This window comes from Anabrus simplex, chromosome 2 (assembly GCF_040414725.1).
Source record: "Anabrus simplex isolate iqAnaSimp1 chromosome 2, ASM4041472v1, whole genome shotgun sequence".
NCBI lineage: Eukaryota > Metazoa > Arthropoda > Insecta > Orthoptera > Tettigoniidae > Anabrus > Anabrus simplex.
Window position 1 is genome coordinate 1065255879 of NC_090266.1, and position 27154 is coordinate 1065283032.

The following is a 27154-nucleotide window of genomic DNA, read 5'->3' on the forward strand; positions in this document are numbered from 1 at the left end:
TAACTGGCTTGACATCTAATATATCTAAATAAAATTCCTTATTCAATAAATGCCGCCTTCTGGCCGCATTATGGAGCTAAGCCCCACAACTAACAACTGACAGTTCTTTTAACCAGCAGCGGTAAATATACCTACTTTAATTTTATGTCGTCCAGCTGCATGCATAAAAGGTTAGCATGCTGGCCTTAGGTCCAAGGGGTCCCGAGTTCGGTTTCCAGTCGGGTGGGAGATTTTAACTTTCTTTATTTAATTCCTATGGCTCGGGGACAGGGTGTTCGTGCCGTCTTCAGCATTAGACTTCATCTTTGGTAGGGCTTCATCCTCACAGACGTGCAGGTCACCTATACGGCGTCAACTCTAAAGACCTGCACCAGACCACCCCGGAGGCCACATGCCAGTATTATAAATTTATGTGAAAGGTAAGAAATGCATTATATTAACTTTGAGACAACAGCAAAATATTTTCAAAATAACGATAATAATACTCCTCGGTCTCTTTCATTCACTAACCATTATTTTTCTCCCGTGGGTTGGGGTGGCAGAATAACATTCAAAGTATCCCCTGTCTGTCGTAAGAAACGACTAAAAAGGACCCCCAGGAGCTTTTAAATTATTTAAGAAAAGACTAGATAAACAAATGATGGGCAATTTGCTACCAGGGTGACTGCACTAAGTCGGTGGAAAAACATGGGTTGAAGGGAAGCCTGTGAGGATTCGTGAATTTTGAGACTCATTAGAATGTTTACATTAGCTACCAGTTTGTAGTCGTGGGTTTTGATACTATTTGTTACTAATTATAGCCCATGAGTTTTGAGACGTAACCTGCGGTACTTGGTGCAAGAGAAACAGAAGGGGTTCGTTGAGGGCTAATTACTGAGTCACTGGTATACCAGACCTGTCTAACGCGGGGCGCGCGATATAATTTTTTAGCGTCATCTAAACCCAGATTTAACCGAATCAACTTTACCGTAGCTAAAAGTTTAGGGTTATTTTTTAACATACAAGTAATCGTTAAATTTTCCCCTGATATTCCCACAATTGTGATTCACCTCTTTTTCTTCTAAATTCTAGCAGTATTCATTACACAAACCACACCATCGGATATTTCAAAGTATTCCCTCGTGTGCTCTGTGTTTTTGAAGTACACCATTATTGCTACAGCTTGCTGCCTGTTGAGTGCCAGGCGTTGTAGAGAAAGGCTGGGCTATGAGGTGAATATGATATTGGTATTTCCCAGTTGGAACATCTTCCACAAAAGAACATATTGTGAATTTTTTCGTAAGTCCTTCCTTCTCATCGTTCTTACGAAGCACCCGCTGTTCACGCCGCGGAATATATAGTTTTATGGAGTTCTCAGTGAAACTCGGATTGTATCGTGACAAGAAGCAGTGTGCTACTTACAAGTACATTTTATTTGCTTTTCCTTGTAACTTATCAGATTTAGACTTTATTTAGGCCTATATTCGAAGAAGAATTCAATTTTCACTACCACAATTTTTATTTATATTGACGGTCAAAAGTATAAATCAGTGATTGTTCTGCAATATTATTACATACAGTGATTCAAATCATAACTAAATTGTTACGAACCTACAGTGCAAGATTTCACACTAATTACGTAGTACGATATGTTTAAAAATATTGGGTCATTATTAGCCTACACATTTCTTTATTATTATTATTATTATTATTATTATTATTTCCGACTCGTTGGCTGAATGGTCAGCGTACTGGCCTTCGGTTCAGAGGGTCCCGGGTTCGATTCCCGGCCGGGTCGGGGATTTTAACCTTCATTCGTTAATTCCAATGGCCCGGGGACTGGGTATTTGTGCTGTCCCCAACATTCCTGCAACTCACACACCATACACAACACTATCCTCCACCACAATAACACGCAGTTACCTACACATGGCAGATGCCGCCCACCCTCATCGGTGGGTCTGCCTTACAAGGGTTGCACTCGGCTAGAAATAGCTACACGAAATTATTATTGTTATTATTATTACTACTGTAATCATCAAATGGCGCTCGCACCTCCATAGCCAAATATAGTCAACTGCGCCCTAGTACCTGAAGAGGTTGGGCAGCCCTGCCAGTACAGAAACAAACTTTTCAGGGACGTTTAAGTACAGCTGTAGAATTCAGATGTCCAGGGACGACACTAAGTCACCAGTGTGAATTTCTCTCCAGACCGTAATGAATAATGAGTTAATGGTGCACCCACTGCCTTCTTGCACTGTAATGTGATGGGTGAGGCTTCAACTCACAGTCCAACGTTTCTTTTTACAATTTGTTTTACGTCGCACCGACACAGATAGGTCTTATTGCGACTATGGGATAGGAAAGGCCTAGGAGTGGGAAGGAAGCGGTCGTGATCATAATTAAGATACAGCCTCAGCATTTGCCTCGTGTGAAAATAGGAAACCACGGGAAACCATCTTCAGGGCTGCCGACAGTGGGGCTAGAGCCCACTATTTCCCGGATGCAAGCCCACAACTGCGCGCCCATAACCGCACGGCCAACTCGCCCGGTAGTCGAACGTTTAATATGGGCTCAGGCCGATTGAACTTTAGGATGTGTAAAGCGAAGTTCTGACAATGTATTATTACGAAAGAGCTCCCGCACGAGAAATAATGGCATATCGGAATATTCTTCGCAGTTGTGAAGATGCTAAAATTATCATAATATTCAAGTTGAAAAATGTCTTCCACATTGGGTAATACCAACTGCAGTTCATTGAGGAATCTCCGTAAATCCATTGTAAATGTAAATCCACAGCCTGTTTCCAGTCATCCGACCAGGTCAGGAATGGAATGAATGAAGGCCCCATCTAGCGGCGAGGATAGGAATTGTGCCGGCTGCCGAAGCCTGTCGCACTCCTCTGGGGCAATGATTAATGAATGACAGATGAGAGTGTTGCTGGAATGAAATATGACAGGGCAAACCGGAGTATCCGGAGAAAAACCTGTCCCTCCTCCGCTTTGTCCAGCACAAATCTCACATGGAGTGACCGGGATTTGAACCACGGAACCCAGCGGTGAGAGGCCGGCGCGCTGCCGCCTGAGCCACGGAGGCTCTAAATCCGTTGTACATGACAGAATTAATGAATTCCACCATGGTGACATGGCTTCTCTGTTAACTCAGTAAATATGTTATAGAAGTGATCCAGGAATGGTTTAAGCGCTGAGGTGATTTTTTTTGGAGGGGGGGGGGGGGGAGTGGCAACATTTAAAACATACAACACCACAGAATACTCATCGTTACTAATTCAGACACACACTTTGTAAACAACACATACGGGAACAAAAATACTATTCGATATAACTATCCCAATTTTTACTTCAAGCGGCGTATAAACAAAATAATAATTTAAAGCGGCTGATATATCCAGTGAAGGAATAATAGAGCGCTTTCAAATGAAACGTCAACATGTTGTATGTGTATTCAGTATTGTTGAAGCGATTTCAAATTGCTCAAGTCCAACCAATCATATCATAACTTCATTTTAATTCGGAAAGAAGAACAGGGATACCGAAATCCGGAAGGTCATCTTCTACTAATTACTGAGCGACAGGGATTCCAATGAGAACTTCTCACCTCTGCTGAATGTTACTAATGCGGTTGCCTTGACGAGGATTTACACTGACTGACAGAGCAAATGCAACACCAAGAAGGAGTGGTCAGAACTTTATGCCAATTGCAGGGTAGACTGACGTCACTGAGGTATGCTCATGATGTGAAATGCGCCGCTGTGCTGCGCACGTAGCGAACGATAAATGGGACACGGCGTTGGCGAATGGCCCACTTCGTACCGTGATTTCTCAGCCGACAGTCATTGTAGAACGTGTTGTCGTGTGCCACAGGACACGTGTATAGCTAAGAATGCCAGGCCGCCGTCAACGGAGGCATTTCCAGCAGACAGACGACTTTACGAGGGGTATGGTGATCGGGCTGAGAAGGGCAGGTTGGTCGCTTCGTCAAATCGCAGCCGATACCCATAGGGATGTGTCCACGGTGCAGCGCCTGTGGCGACGATGGTTGGCGCAGGGACATGTGGCACGTGCGAGGGGTCCAGGCGCAGCCCGAGTGACGTCAGCACGCGAGGATCGGCGCATCCGCCGCCAAGCGGTGGCAGCCCCGCACGCCACGTCAACCGCCATTCTTCAGCATGTGCAAGACACCCTGGCTGTTCCAATATCGACCAGAACAATTTCCCGTCGATTGGTTGAAGGAGGCCTGCACCCCCGGCGTCCGCTCAGAAGACTACCATTGACTCCACAGCATAGACGTGCACGCCTGGCATGGTGCCGGGCTAGAGCGACTTGGATGAGGGAATGGCGGAACGTCGTGTTCTCCGATGAGTCACGCTTCTGTTCTGTCAGTGATAGTCACCGCAGACGAGTGTGGCGTCGGCGTGGAGAAAGGTCAAATCCGGCAGTAACTGTGGAGCGCCCTACCGCTAGACAACGCGGCATCATGGTTTGGGGCGCTATTGCGTATGATTCCACGTCACCTCTAGTGCGTATTCAAGGCACGTTAAATGCCCACCGCTACGTGCAGCATGTGCTGCGGCCGGTGGCACTCCCGTACCTTCAGGGGCTGCCCAATGCTCTGTTTCAGCAGGATAATGCCCGCCCACACACTGCTCGCATCTCCCAACAGGCTCTACGAGGTGTACAGATGCTTCCGTAGCCAGCGTACTCTCCGGATCTCTCACCAATCGAACACGTGTAGGATCTCATTGGACGCCGTTTGCAAACTCTGCCCCAGCCTCGTACGGACGACCACCTGTGGCAAATGGTTGACAGAGAATGGAGAACCATCCCTCAGGACACCATCCGCACTCTTATTGACTCTGTACCTCGACGTGTTTCTGCGTGCATCGCCGCTCGCGGTGGTCCTACATCCTACTGAGTCGATGCCGTGCACATTGTGTAACCTGCATATCGGTTTGAAATAAACATCAATTATTCATCCGTGCCGTCTCTGTTTTTCCCCCAACTTTCATCCCTTTCGAACCACTCCTCCTTGGTGTTGCATTGTCACTGTCAGTCAGTGTATATACGGTAGGATAACTCGTTTATCTCCTCTATGCGGCACTGGGAATAAACGTATTACGCAGTAAATAATTATTTTCAGAAATTAATTGCACCCCGCATTTTCTACAAATAAATAAATACTCTACTACACGATGGATAATTTTAAAGCTCGGAAAATAAACATTTGTGTAAGCAAGGACACAGAAACTATGGGATAATTGTTTTGGTAACACCTTTTCTTCTGCAACCAGAGTTGCTCTGAACAACATTACAAAGTTCTTCGGAGACAAAATTAGCCCTGTGCAATATTATTCACCATCACAACAGGACAAGAAATAATCTCGTGATCTGCAATAAAACTACCAAAACAGAAAAATCATACAATACGACAGAAATGGTTTGGAATAATTTATGATGAATCATACAAGCTTTCAAAATGATAATTTTACATTACTTCCAACGCACCACATTTACATAGGTTGAAAAAAATGGCAGCACTTAATTATGAACATGCAGTCAATGCTTTTTTAAAGATATATGCTAATTTCAAGAATAACACCCAGTTACATGAGATACAATTAAATAGTGCATTGCATTACACTTTGCATCTCTGATGATCATCTTTATCTTTATCTTTATTACCTCACACACAGTAAGTTATGGTATAATAATCAGTTGAGCGTCATGTATTGGGCATATCTTATGATTTCGATTAAAATTACACTGGCTTCTTCTCAATCTGATATAAACGTAAATCCATAGCAAAGTCTTCATTTATTTCCAAGTAGAGCTCCGTTCACTATCAACTTGTTAAAGAAAAAGAGTTCACTTTAATTTGCGGTGGTAGATGCTTTTATGATTATTAAGAGAGTTCAAAGTACGGAACACTTTATTGCACACTGTACACACAGATTTATGTAGAGGTTGTACATGCTGCTGTTCTTTGTGCCTCTTTAGCGTGAGCTTGGTACTGAGCACTTTCCAGCAAATGTCGCAACGATGGGCTGATGTGACGATGGGCGATGCATATGACGAGGCATCTTGTTGAGGCAAGAGGAGAGGCAGTGAGCAGCTGGGACCATCATCTGCACCCACCGGGAACAGACAAAGAGCACGCATTATACTCTCTGTCGTAGCTTCGCCTCTTGGGGGCCATATTATTCTTTTAATACAGGGTTTATTATAAAAGAAACTCTTGAAAAATGTAAGCTCATGTCATCAATGCATAAGCACAAGTACACTTTGCTCATATGTTTCATGGCAATGAAGATTAAACTCAGCACACACTAAATTTACATGGAACAATTCAATCTTGTTATTAATAGCCACAACAGAGACACATATTTGAAGAAATAGTTTTAGCATATCAACGGTAGATAAATGTAGGCAGGAATGAAAGCAAAATGAAACAAGAGATTGTGTGTTCTATTTTTAAAATCAGATAACTCCCAGAATAAATGCTATAATTATTTCAGAGAGCTAACAAGACGACTCTTAACGTCATTTGAATGTGCAGCACGTTCGAAGGAAAGGTGGTCATATCTATGCTCCAGTCACCCTTTATTCTCAAACGTCGAACGACCACTATCACTCTGTAGAAATTGGGTGGGAGGGAGCCACAAATAGTGACAGATAGAGAATAACCATAAGTAGGGGGACTTCAACCGTGAAAAAATAAAACAGAACTAACTACTCACTAACTGCGTTCTTTTGGCGCACGAATACACAAGTGAAACCAAAGCGCCATCGAGTCAAGAGAGGTATTTTTTAATTTTCATGGGAAACAACTTTATATATAATATTCTTAGTACACAAAGAAAAATATTACTTCGATATTTAAAAAAAAATAGGTGACAACCGCTTATTCAAATGTCAATAAAGTGTTGCTAACTACTTTTACGATTTTTGGGAACGCCGCGATGCCAGAATTTTGTTCACAGGAATTAATTTACGCGGCTGTAAACCTACTGACGCGAGGTCGGCGTATTTGAGCATCTTCAAATACCACGAAACTAAGCCGGGATCGGACCCATCAATCTGAGCTCAAAAGGTCAGCGCTCTACCGTTCGAGCTACTCAGCCCGACGTATTCAATTGCATTTTCAACTAATACCATTTAGCTAATATCCTCAATTTCAGTGACACGACTACCGTACTATTTGTTAGAACCTGGCTTTGTGCACTGAATTACACTGCCGTATATCATCACGGCTGACTATAGTCATGGCCAGATTGTGTGCTAAATACGGCAACGCTGCAGCCTGTCCATTCAGCTGATTAGAGTGCCGTATGATGTACGCAAGACTCTCTACGTTTGTATATTTGTACCGATGTTCCCATTATTATGGTATCAAGGGTAATGTGAACATTTTATAATCATGCCAGATATATATGCTGCGCCAGGGTGCGTAAGCAACTGCGATATGCTAGTAAAATTAGAACGATACGTAAGTTGTTTCCAATTGTCTAAGGACACTGATCGTATTAAGTGGATTCGATCGATTCCGCACACTGTCTGATTTCAACGAACAGATAAGCGGAGTGTATGAAACATTTTCAAGACAATAACTTGAGCTATATTACAAAGAGTAAAGGGTGATTTCAGAAGATGGCGTCCGGTAAGCCGCCATGCGCTTATGATGCTCCGTTACTTTTATTAGTCTCTTCCATGTATTAGTATTGTTTGCTGTGATCTTTTTAGTTTGGTTTATAACTTTTTGTGTGAGTGACAGTTTTTTACACCATCTGTCAATGAGAGTGGTGCTTTGCAAAACGTCAATTAGCTTAATATGATAATAGTGGAAACTTCTGCGAGAAACGGGCTACACTGTTTCTGCGTGCCATCTAGGGGTCCGAGGAGCTAACTACATTTGTTACTGCTGTCAGCTGTGTATGTTAGAAGTGTCTCATTTGTATTTCAGATTGTTCTGTGCTTGTTACATAACGCTATTTTGGAAATGGCTGGAAGAGGAGTTATTTGTGCTATGTATGTGTGTTTTAATTACAGAAGACAAAAGTGATCACAAGTCATTTTACAGAGTTCCTAACAACAAAGTGCTGTGAGTATAGGCCTACCTGTTAATGTTTACGTGCCTTTATTTATTTTTATTAATGTGAACACATTCTTTAAAACAGTGTTATTATTTACACATGCTTTTAATCGATTTTTAGGTGTACTCAGTGGCCTGTGACCAGCAGAAGGGCAGATTCAGATGAAATTCTGAGGAGCAAAGGAAAAAGCAGACCATTATGCCATGGACTGGGCATGTAGCAAGATTCCCAATGCTGTGTGTAGCGATATATTGTCATCTTATGATAATAATTATAGCATGAGAAATTTGCACGTAGAAATGAAGAAGTATGATCATTCTAAAATGTTGTTTTCAAATATTTGTGGGGAAAGTTAGGTGCTAATTTTTTTTTTTTTTACAATTCTGCTTTACGTCACAACGACACAGATAGGTCTTATGGTGACAATGGAATTGGAAAGGCCTAGGAGTAGAAAGGAAGCGGCAGTGGCCCTAATTAAGGTACAGCTCCAGCATTTGCCTGGTGTGAAAATGGGAAACCACGGAAACCATCTTCAGGGCTGCCGACAGGGGGGTTCGAGCCCACCATCTCCCGGATGCAAGCTCACAGCCGTGCGCCCATAACCGCACAGCCAACTCGCTCGGTTAGGTGCTAAAATAACAGGAAAATTTGAAGATAGTTTTTGTCAGTTTTTGTTGGAAAGCACACACGGAATTGGAAGAAAATTAACTGACAGGTTTTTGTCATTGAATGAATGTAGTGAAGGCATATGTAACAGCTGTATAAAATTACTGACTAACAAGTTTTTCAAAGTCCTTATAAAGGCACATGTGAATAGAACCAATAATTCAACATTGCATGTGTGATTCACTCCTGGAGACTGTAGGGCCTAGTCATAACATGACGATCGAATGTTTTAATTTGATAATACATTAGTTTTATTCTTATCACTGGTTCTTTCATATCAACATCCACCGTTTTCCTTCCCTATATTATTTACAAGAACGACGCAAACATCTTAAAATCTGTATTTCGTTGGGTTCGAATCCGAATTGTGTACTGTTTTAATAGCGCGTTGTGTTAGTGTTCTCTTCGAGCCGCTAGATGGCAGCACTACGCGCTGTCGCTGCTGCTCTGCGTGTAAAGTGAGGAGAGTTTCCACTATTATCATATTAAGCTATTTGCTGAAGCTCCTGCTAGACCAACTTATCCCCACTCCGGCGCAGCTGCTAAGCGAGATAAGCGCGACCATGTCTTTGCTACTTCTTCACTTCTTACACTTATCCCACTAGCTGGTGATATTAATGGCCACTTAACATCTACTACCAGAATGTACGAAGTTTTAAAAACAGGGTATCTAACATGCATACGCTTGCACCTGAGCCGAATAACTTCGATCTGTTGATGTTCACTGAAACATCGTTAAACAACACAGTAGTGAGCCCAGAAATATACTGCTTGACAAAAAAGTTAAGCCCCCAGAAGAAGTGGTCAAATATTATCCCATTTCGGTACACATGCATACCATTGATATGTGAGTAAATGATTAAATTTATAAGGGTCTGTAATGTGTAGAACGCCCACCAGATTGCATTCGTGACGGCACCGTCCTGTTGTTGACAAGTTGTTACCAGTCAACTGCCGTGAGTCAGACAGTTAAACAAGAAGTGCAGAGAGGACCACGTACAGTATGAAGCACCCGCGATGCCTCGCAGACGCGTTAGATAGCCTATCCACCAACTGACAGCATTTGAAAGAGGACGCATTGTGGGACTGCGTGAGGCTGGTTGGTCATATCGTGCAATTTCCAGGCATGTACGCCACTCAGATGTCGTAATGGTCCGATGTTGGACTCAGTGGGTATATGAGGACACGCAAACACGTCGTGCAGGTTCGGGTCGACGAAGAAACACCACCTCGAGGGAGGACCATCGTATGATGCGCCAAGTATTGCGGGATCCCATAACTTTGGCATCCGCCAACATGTACTGGAGACTCTACAACATCCTACGAGTTCCCGCACAGTGTCTCGACGACTTGAATCCGCCGGATTGGGGTGCTACCACCACATGCGTCGGTTGCCATTGACACCAGAACACCTACGCCGGCGTTTGGAGTGGTGCCTTGCCCGGGAGGCATGGACAGAGAACGATTGGCGTCGTGTGAGTGTTTGGCGGTGTCGTGGGCAGATCCTATCCATATTATGGAGAGACACACAGGCGTAATACCTGGCATCATGGTGTGAAGAGCCATGGGATATCCGTTCAGGTCACCTCTAATAGTACTTCGGCAGACTCTGACGGCACAGCGATACGTCACAGACATTTTGCGTCCGCACGTCCTACCCCTTATGGCACAGCACTCTGGGGGCAGTGTTCCAACAAGATAATGCACGTCCACACACAACACGTGTGTCTATGTACTGCCTAGAGCATGCTGAGGTCCTGTGGCCAGCAAGATCCCCGGACCTCTCCATCATTGAACACGTGTGAGATGACATCGGAAGGAGACTCCGTCCCAGTACCAACCTGCGGGATCTGGAGGGACAGCTGCAACAACTGTGGACGGACTTTTCTCAGGAGCGGATCCAAGGGCTGTTTGACACAATTCCTAACTGGCCAGAGGTGGTGCGACACCCTACTGACCTGGCGCCAACATTCCACTTGTAACTGCCAACGCCCTTTTCTCTTTCATCCCATATTGTAATCAGTCCAATAAAGGCACATCGTATTTCAGCATATGTACTTTCATTCACTTTCAAACACTCATTCCGGGTGCTTAACCTTTTTTTCAGGGAGTGTATGTTTCGGCGAAGACTTTCAAATATTTCGCCAGGACAGACCACAACATGGCAGACCAAAGCGTGGTGGCATTAATAATCACTCTAATGGTTAATAATTGGTTTAGTGTAAGAGAAGGCCTAATGACCTAAGCTACGCTAATAGACATTATCTATCTATATATTTATTCATTGCCGCCAAGAACAGGTTAAAGGCAAAACATAGGACAGATCTCGATACTAACTGCGAGATCATATGGACAGAAATAGCCGTTAGTCCTAAAAATATACTTCTCGGCAGTTTTTACAAACCACCTTCCAGCAATCTCAATATAGTAGAAGAATGCTTCCGCTCCACTATCTTAGCCCATAACAACCACAAAGAAATAATTCTTATTGGCGATTTCAACACCTCTATCAAATGGACATCAAGCACTACAGGTACTACAAACTGTCCCCTGGACACTCACATTTCATCGAACATTGTAAATGGTCTGCACCCCTATCAACATGAAACCCGCCAGGAAAAATGCGACTTTGGACCTAGGTTTCTCCAGCCTTAGGGACGTCAGTGTAACGGTCGGCCGCAACTATTTTCATCTGACCATGACCCAACGGACGGATCCACCTTCACCCCTACACTGCAACAGAATAGGCCTTCTCCGTCAGCTGGTCGACAGGTTCCATTTTGGGGAAGTCCACCTGGAATGCAATTAACAAAGACCTTCGTTTACTACCTTGGGCGGCTTTCCTATCACCTGGTAACATCAACTGCTCCGTGACTACCTTCTACGTCATCCTGTTCGCTACAATTAAAGACCACGTACTATTCACCAAACCTCAGTCGAATGGCTTCATGTGTGGATTAAAAATTCTACTAAATTAATTCTCCAGGACAAGCAGCGCACTTGGACTCTGGAAAACCAACCAAAATCCTCACATCCATAATGCATTTCATCATCCTTGCAGTCTCTCAAAACAACATCTCAAACAGGATTACAGCAGTCATAAAGCAGCACTGACAGGAAATTTAAGAACGACCCTGAACGATTTTGGACCCTCATATCTTCACGGAAATGAACTAGAATTCCAGTTAATATGAACGAAAACAATATACCAATTCCATACGAAATGACGTCGTCGGGCTGAGTGGCTCAGATGGTAGAGGTGCTGGCCTTCTGACCCCAACTTGGCACGTTCAATCCTGGCTCAGTCCGGTGGTATTTGAAGGTGTTCAAATACGTCAGCATCGTGTCGGTAGATTTACTGCCACGTAAAAGAACTCTTGCGGGATTAAATTCCGGCACCTCGGCATCTCCGAAAACCGTAAAAGTGTTAGTGGGACTTAAAGCAAATAACATTATTATTTAATTTACGAAATGACATCACACCACTTCAATACATACTTTCACTCAACATTTTCCAAAATTCTAGCTGATTCTGAACTTATCTTTCCACCGGTACAAGAAGGATGTTGTCATTCATTAGCAAATATCACAACATCGCCTGATGAGGTTCTTAATATTCTTCTTGATTTTCCGACTTCTATAAACACTGACCCTGATGAATTAAGTCTAATCTTTGTCAAAAAATACTGCATCTTCTTTATGCTTCTATCCCTCTCTCCTACTCTCAATCATTGCTTTAATTCTGGATCTTTTCCTAACGCTTGGAAACAGACGTATGTAATACCCATTCATAAACCCGGTGACAGATATAACCCCTCCTCATACAGGCCTATTTCGATCACATCTATTTTTTTCAGCAGTCATCAAAATAATTTTACATTCCCGCCTGATATTTTTCACAGCCCATCTCTTGTCAGACGAACAACGCGGTTTTATAGAGGGCAAATCGTGCCTAACCAATCTGTCTTCAACCAACATGCTACCTCTGCCATCGCTAACAAGACGCAGCTGGATGTAACTGACAATGGCCTGGTTGAAGCATTTAACTCCATAAATAGCTCCTATACAAACTGCCCCACAGATATACTACTCATGGCAATCTTTTAACTCTCATAACACAAACTATATTCTCAATCGTCAATAGCGGGTCGTACTTCCTGGTTTTATCTCCGCATGGCTAAATGCCTCGTCTGGCGTCCCACAAGGAGGAATTCTATCATCTGTACTGTTTTCTCTCTTTGTAGATGACCCCACAGATGAATGAAAAGGCACCCCATGTTCCATACTGTTATACGCAGATATTCTAAAAAAAATTATAATTGTGATTGTAATAGCATTCAAAATGCTTTTGACTTGTGCTGACTTGAAATGGCGTACGGCTTTTAGTGCCGGGAGTGCCCGCGGACAAGTTCGGCTCGCCAAATGCAGGTCTTTTGATTTGATTCCCGTAGGCGACCTGTGCGTCATGATGAAGATGAAATGATGATGAAGACGACACGTACACCACACCCAGCCACCATGTCAGCGGAATTAACCAATTATGGTTGAAATTCCCGACCCTGCCGGGAATCGAACACGGAACCACTGTGAACAAAGGCCAGCACGCTAACCATTTAGCCATGGAGCTGGACAAACTTGTGCTACGACTGGGTAACTAGATGGAAACTGAAAATTAATGCCGACAATGTGTTAAAATGTCGAGCTGCCTAAGTCAACGTGAGGCTACTCACATGTATGAAATCAACGGCAATCCACTGAAGGCTGTTACTCAGGTCAAAGTTCTTGGAATAATTCATGCTAGCAAACTTAATTTCTGACTTCATATAGACAAAGTTAAATCCCGTACTATGAGGTCTCTTGGACTTTTGTTCAGATTTACTGAAATTCGTGACTTAAACGCTCTTAATTTATACTTCTGTACTTATGTTCTTCCGATCACGGATTTCTGCTCCCCCATCTGGTCTTCAGCTTCCCCCACAAATGCCAATAAAATGAACCGCGTAATCTCATTCTTTGAGTACACTATGAAAACCTGTAACCCCGACAGTATACTGCTAACCAAATTTTATCATACTTCAACATCTTGGACCTGAGTAAACGTCTACAGTACGCTGATCTCCACTTTCTTCACAGAATTGTCAATGGTTCCCCTAAGTGCACATCTTTGTTACCCCACCTCCCGTTACAAGTTTATCCACGTACGATCACTATTCCATATTTCCCGTGTGCGCGTAACACTCTAGCAACGCTCCATACTCTATTGTCTACCCACAACAGCCAATGCCCTGCACGAAATTGACATCTTCATTCCATATCATCCATTTTAAACCAAACTGAAATGTATACTGAAGGAGTGAGCTCTAGAAGTCTAGATTCTCTGTTGACAACCTGGCAAGAACATTACAAGTGACACGGAATTTATTCTACATGTATATAACCCCTGGTATTTATCTTATTTGTTATTTAATTTCGAATGAATTTGTTAATACTAAGTCCACTTTTGGTCATTTCAAATAGGTAATAAGATTTATTCTGGTTAAAAAACCTTACAAGATCAGATTTAACAGTGTGTAAAGATGTCTTACGAGAAATCCACGCACGTGGATTGACAACATTGTGTGTCATAACTGACAAAATAGGGTGAACAGTGCACTACTTCATGAAATTGCTAAAGTTTCAGGAAGTAGTTACTATTTCAAACTGAAAATAGCACGATAAAAACTTTTGTTCCCGGTTGTGCACGTATTTAGAAACACTCGTTAGGAAATAATTCCTAGAATTCCTAGATGTGTCAAAACAAAAAGAAGTTCCATATAATGTCATCGTCACAAGGTCACAAGGCAAACTAATAAGTTTTCTTATAAAGAAATATTTACTGGTACTGTACGTACTTGTTTTGTTGATTGCCTTCTTAAATATTACGTTTACAAAACAATGTTTACAGTGATGAAGATCTACAGTGATCTATCATTGTTTTGAAATACACGCACTTGGGCTTGATTTTATTCCCAGCTGTATCTAGTTAAAGGACGACTACCCCTCTCTGCGACGTTCCGGGATGCATTTAGTATCAACATTCGTCGGGTACAAAGACTCTGTTGTTATTTTATGCAAAGTGACTAGGACATCGTGGCCGACAGGGACTATGTAGTTTGATAATACTTTGTAACTATACTAAGTACAAGGTCTGTTCAAAATGCTGTTTAAACGAACTTCGAATATCACGCTTTGAGGGAGTTTAATTGCAACCAAGTTAGTTTGGTCTCCTTCGAAGTACTCTCCTCTATCAATCAACGCTCCCAAAGCGGTTTCCACTTATGGAAGCAGTCCTGGTAGGTAGTTTGGGGGGATCACGCGCAATTCCACTTCTTAAAAAAAAAATCCTTCGTCCTTTCAGGGTAAATTTCAATTTGGGGAGTAGAAGCGAGTCTGCCGGGTAGGAAGGGTGGGTGTGGAAGCACAGTTGTCTTCGTGTTTAGCAACAATTCATTAATCAACAGCGATGTGTGAGCCGGCACTGTCGCGGTGGAGGCTCTAGAAGTTGCTCCTCCACAAGCCTGGCAATTTTTTCCCAATATTTTCTCTCAAACGTCTGAAGATTGCGAGATAATACCAGTGGTTCACAATCTGATCCTCAGGTAGGAATTCACGCTGCACAACATTGTTGACCTAATAAGGGACTGTCAAAATAACATTAGATATTTACTATCAAAATGTAAGAGGGTTTAGAACAAAAACTGGTATACTGTTTGATAATACATTACTTAGTAATTTCGATATCATTGCATTAACTGAAACATGGTTGACAGATGGAATTTATGACTTTGAAATATTTGACGATCGATACGTAGTTTACAGAAAAGATAGAGACTTACTTGTCACTAACAAAAACGCTGGTGGATGAGTTCTAGTGAGCATTAAATCTACATTATGTTCTGATCGGGTAAATAGTTTGAAATCAGGAAATGCATCACTGTGGCTTAAAGTAATCGATAATAAAAAGAAATACGACATATGTGTTATATATTTTCCACCTAACAGTAACTTAGAAACTTATATACAGTTTTTTTTTACCAAACCTAACGCTACGTCTCATTATTTCAAGATGGTAATATATTAATTATAGGTGACTTCAACATACCAGAAATAAAAGGAACTGCGTATGAATTGTCAAGGGGAAGTATAAAAGCCAATCTGTTTTCCAGATTTTTAAATCTGTTAAATATGGAGTCAATGAACGATGTCAGGATTATTAATGATACTACACTGGATTTGGTTTTTTGGTTCTTTAAAGTAAATGAGAAAAGAAATTATAATTTCAAAAGGCTGACTTTTTTGAAATTGTATCTTCTTTTGAGAACTTGCGAATGGGGCGGGGAATGAAGGGTCAAAATGTTGATGAAGCTGTTCGTGTCTTCTATGACAAAATTTACTCCACTTGATGAATGTATTCCCAAAGTAAAAACTTATAAGCGTAGGTATCATGTATGGTTTACAAAATATATCATTATGAACCTTAAGTTAAAGGATAAGTTCAGAAAGATCTGTCAGAATACAACTTGACTCACTTTAAAGCACTTAGGTCGAAAATCAAACATGATATAAAGATAGCGTTTAATGACTATATTAATCGTATTGACATTGAAATAAATAGTAATGAAAGCAATTTTTGGAATTTCGTTAAAAATAAAGGAAAGCATAATATATACAATGTGTAAATGGAATACAATAGGAAATCGTACATTAAAAATGAAGATACAGCAAATACCCTTGTCGCTTATTTTCAATCAGTACATTCAAAAGATGAAGCTCGTTATCAGTCGATAAAAATAGGTATAGAATCAAAAATACAAAATAATTTACAGATCAAATGTATAAAGGCCGAAGAAATAGATAGAGCTATAGGGAATCTGAAACCTAAGAAGTCTTTTTTTTTTTTTTTGCTAGTTGCTTTACGTCGCACCGACACAGATAGGTCTTATGGCGACGATGGGACAGGAAAGGGCTAGGAGTGGGAAAGAAGCGGCCGTGGCCTTAATTAAGGTACAGCCCCAGCATTTGCCTGGTGTGAAAATGGGAAACCACGGAAAACCATTTTCAGGGCTGCCGACAGTGGGATTCGAACCTACTATCTCCCGAATACTGGATACTGGCCGCACTTAAGCGACTGCAGCTATCGAGCTCGGTACCTAAAAAAGTCTGCGGAACCCGATGGGATACCTCCTTATAATTAATTATATATAAGGCTTGTAGGGAAATATTAATTGAACCTCTCCAGATATTATTAAATCTTATCTTAACTAGTTCTACCTTTCCCAAACAATGGAAATAGGCCTATGCCAAAGTTACTCCAATTTATAAATCTGGGAAGAAACAGTTAATAGATAACTACAGACCAGTTACAGTTCTATCGTCTCCAGCTAAAATTGTATATGTTCAAAATTTTTAATCGAGTCAAATTAATTATACCATGCAATCAGCATGGTTTTATGCCGAAGAAATCCACAGTAACCAATTTATGTAACTTTGTACAGTATGTATCTAATGAGATTGATAATCGCTCCCAAGTAGACGCTATTTATACTGATTTTCAAAGCGCTTTTGACAAAGTAGATCACGATTGTGTAGTCAGTATATTAATGGATTATAATGAAATGAAATGGCGTATGGCTTTTAGTGCCGGGAGTGTCCGAGGACAAGTTCGGCTCGCCAGGTGCAGGTCTTTTGATTTGACTCCTGTAGGCGACCTGCGCGTCGTGATGAGGATGAAATGATGATGAAGACGACACATACACCCAGCCTCCGTGCCAGCGAAATTAACAAATGATGGTTAAAATTTCCGACCCTGCCGGGAATCGAACCCGGGACCCCTTGTGACCAAAGGCCAGCACGCTAACCATTTAGCCATGGAGCTAGGCAGTAATTTAATGATATAAGAAGCAGTTGAAATATTACTTGGAAATATTTACATTCAACAACGGGCTAGGGCTACGGAATTTTTACCTTGATCTGTAGGCTGTTTCGAGGTCTACACAACCTACGTCGTGCAAACTCATCAATGGTAGTAGCGTTGATAATTGTTTCCGGAGAGAAAACTGTCCGTCCACCGTTTTGTTTACACACATAGAGTGACCCGGAACAAATTTTGTCATCTACCATTTTCTGTGATACCCATGATATTTCACTTCGAGGGAAAACGTTAGACAGCGGAAATTTTTTTTCAATGGATTATAATTTACATAAGTTTCTTATGGCTCTTCTGGTTTCGTATTTGAAGCATAGAAGTCATTATTTCAAGATAGTAATATAATAATTCTAGATGACTTCACCATACCAGAAATAAAAGGAACTGCATATGAATTGTCAAGGGGAAGTACAAACGCCAAGCTGTTATTTAGATATTCAATCGAACATATGATGTTTTCTTATAATTACGTTGCACAATCTGTAGTACAACAAGGTTCTAATTTAGGTCCTTTGCTGTTTCTCTTGTTTGTAAACGATATGAAAATGAAAATTCACAGCCTGTTTACAGTCATTTGATCGGGTCAGGAATGGAATGGAATGGAATGAATGAATGAATGAATGAATGAATGAAGCCCCCATCTACCGGAGGGATAGGAAATGTGCCGGCCGCCGAAGCCTGTCGCACTCCCCTGGGGAAATTATAAATGACTGACAGATGGAATGAAATGTTAATGGAGAGTGTTGCTGGAATGAACGATGGCAGGGAAAACCGGAGTACCCGGAGAAAAACCTGGCCCGCTTCCGCTTTGTCTATCACAAATCTCACATGGAGTGAGCGGGATTTAAACCGCGGGACCCAGCGGTGAGAGCCGGCGCGCTGCTGCCTGAGCCTCGGGGGCTTTTGTAAACGATATTCCTAGCAAAATTCGGTTTTCAAAAGTATTATGCCTTGCTGACGATATTAAATTATATAAATCAATTTCGAATGTGCATGATTGTTCAGAACTACGTATTGATTTAAATCTCTTGTTTGAAATGGAGCAAATTTAACAAATTACCCTTCAAATACAAGTAATAAATCTCATTGTAGACCGTACTGGACATCAGATTATGAACTTTAAAATAAGAATAATAGTTAACACCGCCTTTCCAATACTTAACTTTCCTTATATTTAGGAAATAAACATTACAACAGGCGTTGTAAGATGGGACATGTTTCGCTTAACTGTCGTAAGCATCATCAGCCGAAAATAAATCTTAGCCTAAAGTTAGCTCAGGGCCCAGAACCTAGTGTCCTTAAAATATATGGTACCCTAAGAAACATTTACATTTAGAAAATCAAATAGGCTTAAAACTAGTGTGAAAAAACATAAAATATTACAACATGGCTAAGAGAAACACACACAATCGTGTTGAAACACGTACTCAATTAATGATACCTAATTGGAACAAGTAAATGAAATTAACGATTTAGGAGTAATAGTGATTTAAGTTTCACTACTCATATTGGAAATGTTGTCAATAAGGCATACAGGAGCCTTGGGTTTATAATGAGAAATTCGTATAGGCTAAGTAATAAGTATTTATTTTGTTTGTATGTTGCATAAGTTCGATAATATCTGGAATCCATCAACAAAATTACATACAGATTTCATAAAAAGGATTCAGAAAAGTTCTTGAAATATATGCACTTCAGGCAAAGAGGAGAATATCCTAAATATTTACTACATCATAAGGTGATTGAAAAGTTTGATTTAGAAAGGCTTGATATCAGAAAAAAATGTCAGTCGATGACGCTTCTCTATAAGTTAGTTAACAATGAAATAGACAGTATTGATCTAACTTGTGAACTCCTATTATATGCACCTAGAAAACCGGTAGGTAAATTTAGGAATTTGTTTTTCCTGCGGAGTTAACACAAACATGTAAATTCACCCTTATACAGAATGATGTAGCTGTATAATACATTACATCCTCTGAATATAGAGTTATTTCAAAATAAGAAATCCGACTTTTTGGAATCTTGTAAGCATTTATTACACATAATTAGCTGTGCCTGTTTTTGTTCTTTATTTATTGTGTTCTTTATCATGGGCGCCCGCAAGGGCTTAAATTAAAGTTACTGACAGTCATCTAACACCTGTTATAACCGGAAATTTCTGTAAACAATGTAATGCTGCTTACGTTATATTGGTTTTTATATTAAAGAAAAATGTTCTAAAATGTCATACATTAGTCTACTAATGGAAACATTGCTTCAGTTTCCAATATGGTTACGCCTACCCTCGTTTTAAGTGTTTCCATTACACTAATCATCATCATCATCATCATCATCATCATCATCATGTCCGACTCGTTGGCTGAATGGTCAGTGTACTGGCCTTCGGTTCAGAGGGTCCCGGGTTCGAATCCCGGCCGGGTCGGGGATTTTAACCATAATTGGTTAATTCCAATGGCTCGGGGGCTGTGTGTTTGTGCTGTCCCCACATCCCTGCAACTCACACACCACACAAAACACTGTCCATCACAATAACACGCAGTTACCTACACATGGCAGATGCCGCCTACCCTCATCGGAAGGTCTGCCTTACAAGGGCTGCACCCGGTTAGAAATAGCCATACGAAATTATTAATTATCATCATCATCATCATCATCATCATCATGGGTGGTGACTACCTACTTTTGCCACCCCTCGTACGGTAACTTAGGATTTTTTTTGTTTTTTTTACAACTTGCTTTACGTCGCACCGACACAGAGAGGTCTTACGGCGAGATGGGATAGGAAAGGTCTAGGAGTGGGAAGGAAGTGGCCGTAGCCTTAAGTAAGGTACATCTCCAGCATTTGCCTGGTGTGAAAATGGGAAACCACGGAAAACCATCTTCAGGGCTGCCGACAGTGGTGCTCGAACCCACTATCTCCTGCATGCAAGCTCACAGCTGCGCGCCCCTAACCGCACGTCCAACTAGCCCGGTCCTTAGGAATTTGCCCTCGGCAGTGGCCACAAGGGAAAGCGCGTTCTGGATATATTTTTATACATTACCACACTTCTAGCGAAGCTCAACCCCTAAACCAAGGTCGTGTTTGTAAACTGGTAAGACATTAGTGCCGTAAGATCGTGCTTAAAAAGCTCTCACCTAACTTTACGCCGTTTCATGTTTGTGCTGCGAAATGCTGTATATTGTTATTTTTAAGGCGTGAAATAATACGGTAGCTAATTTCTTGTGAACAAAGTGACGGTTGCTATAATAGAACAGCAGCCTGCCACTGTTGTTGTACAGCAGGTTCTTAGCTTGTAGTGTTAAATCATCTACAATCGAACAATCGAATCACCGTATAATAGTTCATTGATGCCTGACTCCATGGCTAAATGGTTAGCGTGCTGGCTTCGGTCACAGGGGTCCCGGGTTCGATTCCCGGCAGACCATAATATAAAATCAAACTGGCATAGAGAATCATCACAAAAGGCGAAATCTTTGTGGATATCTATAAAGGAAGGCAACTCACGGTAGCTGATCAAATCAATAGTAGGCTCCACCATCAGACTGAACAAAACAGAAAGAAGCTGGAACAAATTTCAACTACCATTTTCTGTGACACTCAAGATATTTCATTTCGAGGGAAAACGTCAGACAGCGGAATTGTCCATGATTTACAGCAATTCCGCCTGGAGGCGGGAGATGCTCTACTACAAGAAAACCTCTCAAATACTGCAAAAAAATGCCAAGTACACCTCTCATCGAATTCAAAATGAAATGATAAGATTTTGTGAACAGGAATTACGAGAGATACTGGTTACGGAAGCAAATTCATGCAGTGCCTTCTCTGTTATTGCTGACGAGACAGCTGAGATATTTGGATCCGAGCAGCTGTCTATTGGAATTCAGTTCGTCACGAATACATCTAGTGATGATTTGAAAGTATGTGAAGAATTCCTTGGGTTTCAGCCTTTGGAAGAAATGAATGCCAAGTCAGTCGCAAACTGAATTTTACATTTTTTAACAGACTCTTGTGTGGATTTAACCTAACTATGTGGTCAAGGATACGACGGTTGTGCTACTATGGCAGGACGTGAAGGTGGAGTTGCAAAATTAATACAAGGTAGGTACCAAAAGGCTATTTTATGTCACTGTGCTAGTCATAAACTTAACCTGGTAATAAACGACCTCAATGAACTCTCTGTTGTGAATAATGCGGCAGGTACTATGAAGGAAATAATTTACTTTTTTTTCCGTGAAAGTCCACTCCGAAGGAAGCAGATCTGCAACTTGCCTCTTTTTCTGTGAAACAAGATAGTCCTCAAAGTACAAAAGAACCAGGATATTTTCAGAAAACTTTTCCAGTATCATGAAGGCTCTCAAAAATATTTATAACTGCAGAAGTTTCAATTCCAAGACTCGACAACGTGCACATCCTTCACTGTTTAGCATCGAACATGGCCTTTATTGTTGCAATGCACGTAATAGCGAAATACAGTGGAATTTTAGAACCCGTAACAAACTCCCTTCAAGCGGAAGGACCGGAGCTGTTCAAAATTAAGAGAATATATCTTGTTGCTTCTGGACCTTTATAAAAAACAACGATCACACGCAATACCCACTTTGAAAGAATAATGGTAGATACTGAGGACACAGCTTCTAATACTGGATTTGAAATACCGCTCCCTCGCCTCGCTGCCAAACCGCGTCACAGGGCGAACTACAGTGAAACTAGGGCTGAGGACTATTACACAGTTTCAATTTACATTCCCTACATGGACTCACTGATACAGCCTCTACAATCGCGTTTTGGATAACAAAACAAGACCATACTGATGCTGTATTCTCTCCATCCTTGTGTTATGAAAACATTAAGAAAGGATGACTTTTTGCATTCCATGAAAGTTGTTTGTAATATATATATATATATATATATAATAGACAGGTTAATAGTGGACGCAGAATTGTGGTATGACGTGTGGCAAACCAAGGACTGTAAACCAAATATGAATTTCCTGGAACTTTTGAAAGAAAGTAAGGATTTTTATCCAAGAGTAGATGTTGTTTTAGAAATTTGTATTTCCCTGCCCACGACAACGTGCACAGTGCAGATGAGTTTCAGCACGCTTCGTACGGTGAAATATTAGTTTGGATCAACAATGACAAACGATCGACTTAGTGGGCTTTGCATGCTGTCTTTGCACCGTGAAAGAGTGGCAGAGGAAGAACAGAAGAGAATTAAAACCGCTCTCACACGCTTTTCTAGAGAAGCTCCTAGAAGAGTGCAAGTTCTCTTACCCGATTCCGATGTTCAAGGACATATAATGTAATTTTATCATTTATACAATTTTTGTCAGGTTTATGCGTGATTTACGTCCATTATATAAAAATAATGGATAATATTTGTCAAGTAATATATATGCTTTGATTTCATGAATGTGTGTACTGGAAATATTGCAAAACTAAGACTTCATATTCGCAACGCTGCTAAGTCAGCAGAGTTTTATGATTCGTGCTTTCTTCCTTCTCATTTCAAGTAGACAGAACATTTGCCTAGCCAGTGCTTTTTACCACTGCCGTCAAACTGTGTGGGGGAAATAAAATGAACATTACAAAGTTTGTCACTTCGTACAAGTGTTTCATTATTCTAACAAGACCACTGAAAGAAATTCAAGATTGGCTGTGAAGAAGAGGAAAAACGTCGCGTTTCACTGTAACGGGGAGCATAGAACTAGATTTTTTTTAAACATTTGGAAACATTAGTTTTAAGTAACTGACAAATTATTCCATTGTGTGCGCTATTCAAATAAGCCAGGTTGTGTTTTAGGGATAATTCTTTTTTTTTGTGCTAGTTTTACGTCGCACCGACACAGATAGGTCTTACGGCGACGAAAGGGATAATTCTAGTTTAACATAGTGACTCAAAGTTATCTCAAAATATATCCAGTTTCGAATGGAGGAGGATAGGTTACCTTGGAGAATAATGGACTCTGCTATGGAGGTAAGAGAAGTAGGAGACCAAGACGACGATGGTTAGACTCGGTTTCTAACGATTTAAAGATAAGAGGTATAGAACTAAATGAGGCCACAACACTAGTTGCAAATCGAGGATTGTTGCGACGTTTAGTAAATTCACAGAGGCTTGCAGACTGAACGCTGAAAGGCATAACAGTCTATAATGATAATGTATGTATGTGTATGTTTAGAAAATCGGCCAACTGTGTTACCGTTACTATTTTAATGAACTGCTTGATTTCTAATTTTTGGAAATACATGATCATTATCTGATTTGTAACCATTTTAAGAACTGAACCTTTTGACAATGAAACACAGAGGAGGAAACACAAATTTTTGTGGTAAATATATTGGAAAATAAAGTAGGCCATGGTTTTCGAGCAACGAAGTGCTGAATTTAACGAAGCAAGTAAGAAATGCAACGAAAGTGGTAGGGGAAGGAGGGGGGTGTGCAGGTAGTTGCGTGTCATCATCATCTAGGCAGGTAATGAAACGAACTAATATACCTTGTTTATAGCAGGAAAGTTGATCTGGAAAAGTGTTAATGTGCTCCCCCCATGGAAAAGATCCTGCAGACGCCCATGATGTGTATCTTTAATAATGCTATTATACTGTAGTCATGTAACTCTTTATTTCATACTCTATTTTGTTTCTTGTATTTTCCTAATTGTGTTTAATAAGATTAGAAGTTACGAGCAAATATTGTAATTGGGCTAACGCCTGTATATTTGCATACACCAATCAATCAATCAATCAATCAATCAATCAATCAATCAATCAATCAATCAATCAATCAATCAATTAATCCACAAACAAACAAATAAATAAGTAAATCAATAAATTAAATAAATAAATAAATAAAAACCACGTTCAGCAGCCACTCTTTCTTCGGTCCTGACTAATCCTTTCCTCACCACTGTGTGTCTCCGCAAAAGTTTCCCCGGTTTGAAAGAAGAAGCGAATGTTGATATGCTGCTCGCAATTCAGAATAATTCTGAATAAACGCAACATACATTCTACACACTCGCACACTATAAAAAAAATAACAGCCGTTGAGAGATACCTAAGTTTCAGAAATGTGCGATAAATGACTACTTACCTACGAAGGATATCACTATACAGCACCACTTATCGGAAACTGTTGGATGGTACTTATAAATTTCAGTATTTTTTGAACAGGCTCCGTATACTGGTGTACATACATTTTTAACTGTGTCAGAGCGAATAGAATGTACTGAGTTTCATAACTGCGAAGAAAGTGGTAACTGCATATACAATGTATTAGGTATAATCTCAATGTTTCTTGTGAGTTTAAGTGGAAAACTACTTTTGATTAAAGAGACCAGTTATAACCTTCGTCTCTTCTCAAGCAGCCGATACACCCCATCCCATGATTTAAATCCGAGGGATACTCGAACCATGGTTATCCGGGAAGCTACTACGATAACTTTACGTGGGTGGGCTAGCCATGAACTGGGGGAAGGACGGGTATGCCAATAACGTTGTGGCGTCTTAACTGCCATGCTGATTCGAAGCGAGAGAAGAAAGTTAGTCTAGCCCCGCCCATGAGCGACGTCACCGCTACTGTATTGGCTCCGAACATCCCGCCTCCCACCTGGCTCTGTCCGCTACTCAGGAAGGACGAAGCTAGGAGCAGGAGGCCGATCCCTTTTCTACGGCTCCCGACCTTAATCCCATCAAGCATGTGTTGATTGCTGCATACGGTGTTGGCTCATGCACGACAATGCCAGGGCTCATGTAGCGCGCAACACTAGAGCTGTCTTGCGAAAGCTTGTATGGTCCCTATTTTAAACAGCAAAGTGTATGGAACAATATCATAAAAACCTTCCAGATGTCATGAAAATGAACCTCACAGTAAGCGAGACAATTTAATAACGACCTCCGCGTGTCGTTGGGAGGTACACAGACTACTGCGGTCATTTGAGCACGTTGTACGCCGTCAACCAGAACATTCCATGAGACATCTTAACGAGGTTCAAGTCGCAAGGGCCGTCACTTTGATCCAGGAAGGATGGACTTTTCGTCGTGATGCTGTGGATCTCAATGTCTCTCCGTCAGATATTCACCGCTTGTGGAATCGCTACGAGACAGGCCACTTCACAAGCAGGATTGGACAAGGTCGAGGACGCATGACAGCAAAGTGTATGGAACGATATCATCCTCCAAATCTCATGAAAACGAACCTCACAGTCTGGTCAGACACCGTGACTCCAGTGACCCTCCTGAGGTCTTGTTGCAGTTCCCGCTTAACGCAGCAACATCGCGCAGCTCGCCTTCTGTTTGCCCGTACCTACGTCAACTGGCAACTTCGCCAATGGAGACCTGTGTTGTTCACAGACGAGTCCAAATTTCCCCTGACACAGCGTGATGGACGTCAACGTGTATGGAGACGCCGTGGTGAGCAGTACATTCCAAACGTCCAGGAAGGCGACCGATTCGGACACGGTTCTGTGATGTGTAGGGTGGCATCAGTGTTGATGGCCGTACGCATCTCGTCGTCTATGGTAATCTTACCACTGCAGGGCACATCGAGCAGATGCTGCTACAGCATGTGTTGGTTGCTGCATACGGTGTTGGCCCTGAATTCGTACTCATGCACGACAATGCCAGGGCTCATGTTGCGCGCATTACCAGAGCTGTCTTGCGAGAACTGGACATTCAAGAGATGGAATGGCCAGCAGTGAGCCCATACCTTAATCCCATCGAGCATGTGTGGGACAGGCTTGACAGAAGTGTTTGTGGGCGTCCTGTTCCACCACAGACTCTCCAAGACCTCGAACAGGCTCTCATTGAAGAATAGGACCTGATACCGCAACGTGACCTCTGTCGACTAATACGGCGCATGCCACGGCTGTATAAATGCTCGTAGAGGACATACACTACATAAACTCTCCAACTGAGATAAAAATCCACACTGGAGGACTGTTATCCCTTTGTGTTCTCCCCTATTTGGATATTTCTGTTTGTGTTCTGAAAACGAACGCGAATCCCTCGATGCTCTTTGGTATACTTCAACGGAAAAGAATAAAAGTTTAACTGATAATATACCTGGGTGTGAGGTATTGTTTTGTGGAGCATGGCATACGTTCAAAACATGCTTCCCTAATTTTTTTGAACTGTGTAGAATGCAACAGCATGCAACAGAAGGTGTGTGTATCATCAATGTCAGTCAGTCTGAAGACTGATGGGTAGTGCTCAGTACTATCAGCATGAGACAGAATAAAGAACCTTCATTCCTGTTCAAGAGAAAGGTTGTGCTACAGCACTCAGAAGGCAGAAATTAGAGATATTGGTAGAATTATTTCTATCAGCTTCTCTACTGGACGATCTATACTAATATCAAGAGAGAGAGTTAGTTTTCTTGTATATGGAGGGTAATCTTGGAGACCAATCGGCCAATTTAATTATTTCACATTAGA

The 27154-nt window shown here is 41.4% G+C and overlaps 1 protein-coding gene across 3 annotated transcripts in view; it reads right to left on the reverse strand.

Annotated features, from left to right (window-relative positions):
• The window catches only part of br (broad-complex core protein), a 677309-nt gene that overhangs the window by 169452 nt on the left and 480703 nt on the right, over positions 1–27154 (reverse strand). Inside the window, exon 6 of one of the 3 annotated variants that reach the window (XM_068226392.1) lies at positions 5435–6124. The exons of the other annotated variants lie outside the window; for them this stretch is intronic. Coding sequence (XP_068082493.1) covers positions 5865–6124 — 260 coding nt within the window. The 3' untranslated portion in view covers positions 5435–5864. Of the gene's footprint in view, positions 1–5434; positions 6125–27154 lie in introns of those variants that run through there. 3 annotated transcript variants of the gene reach the window in all.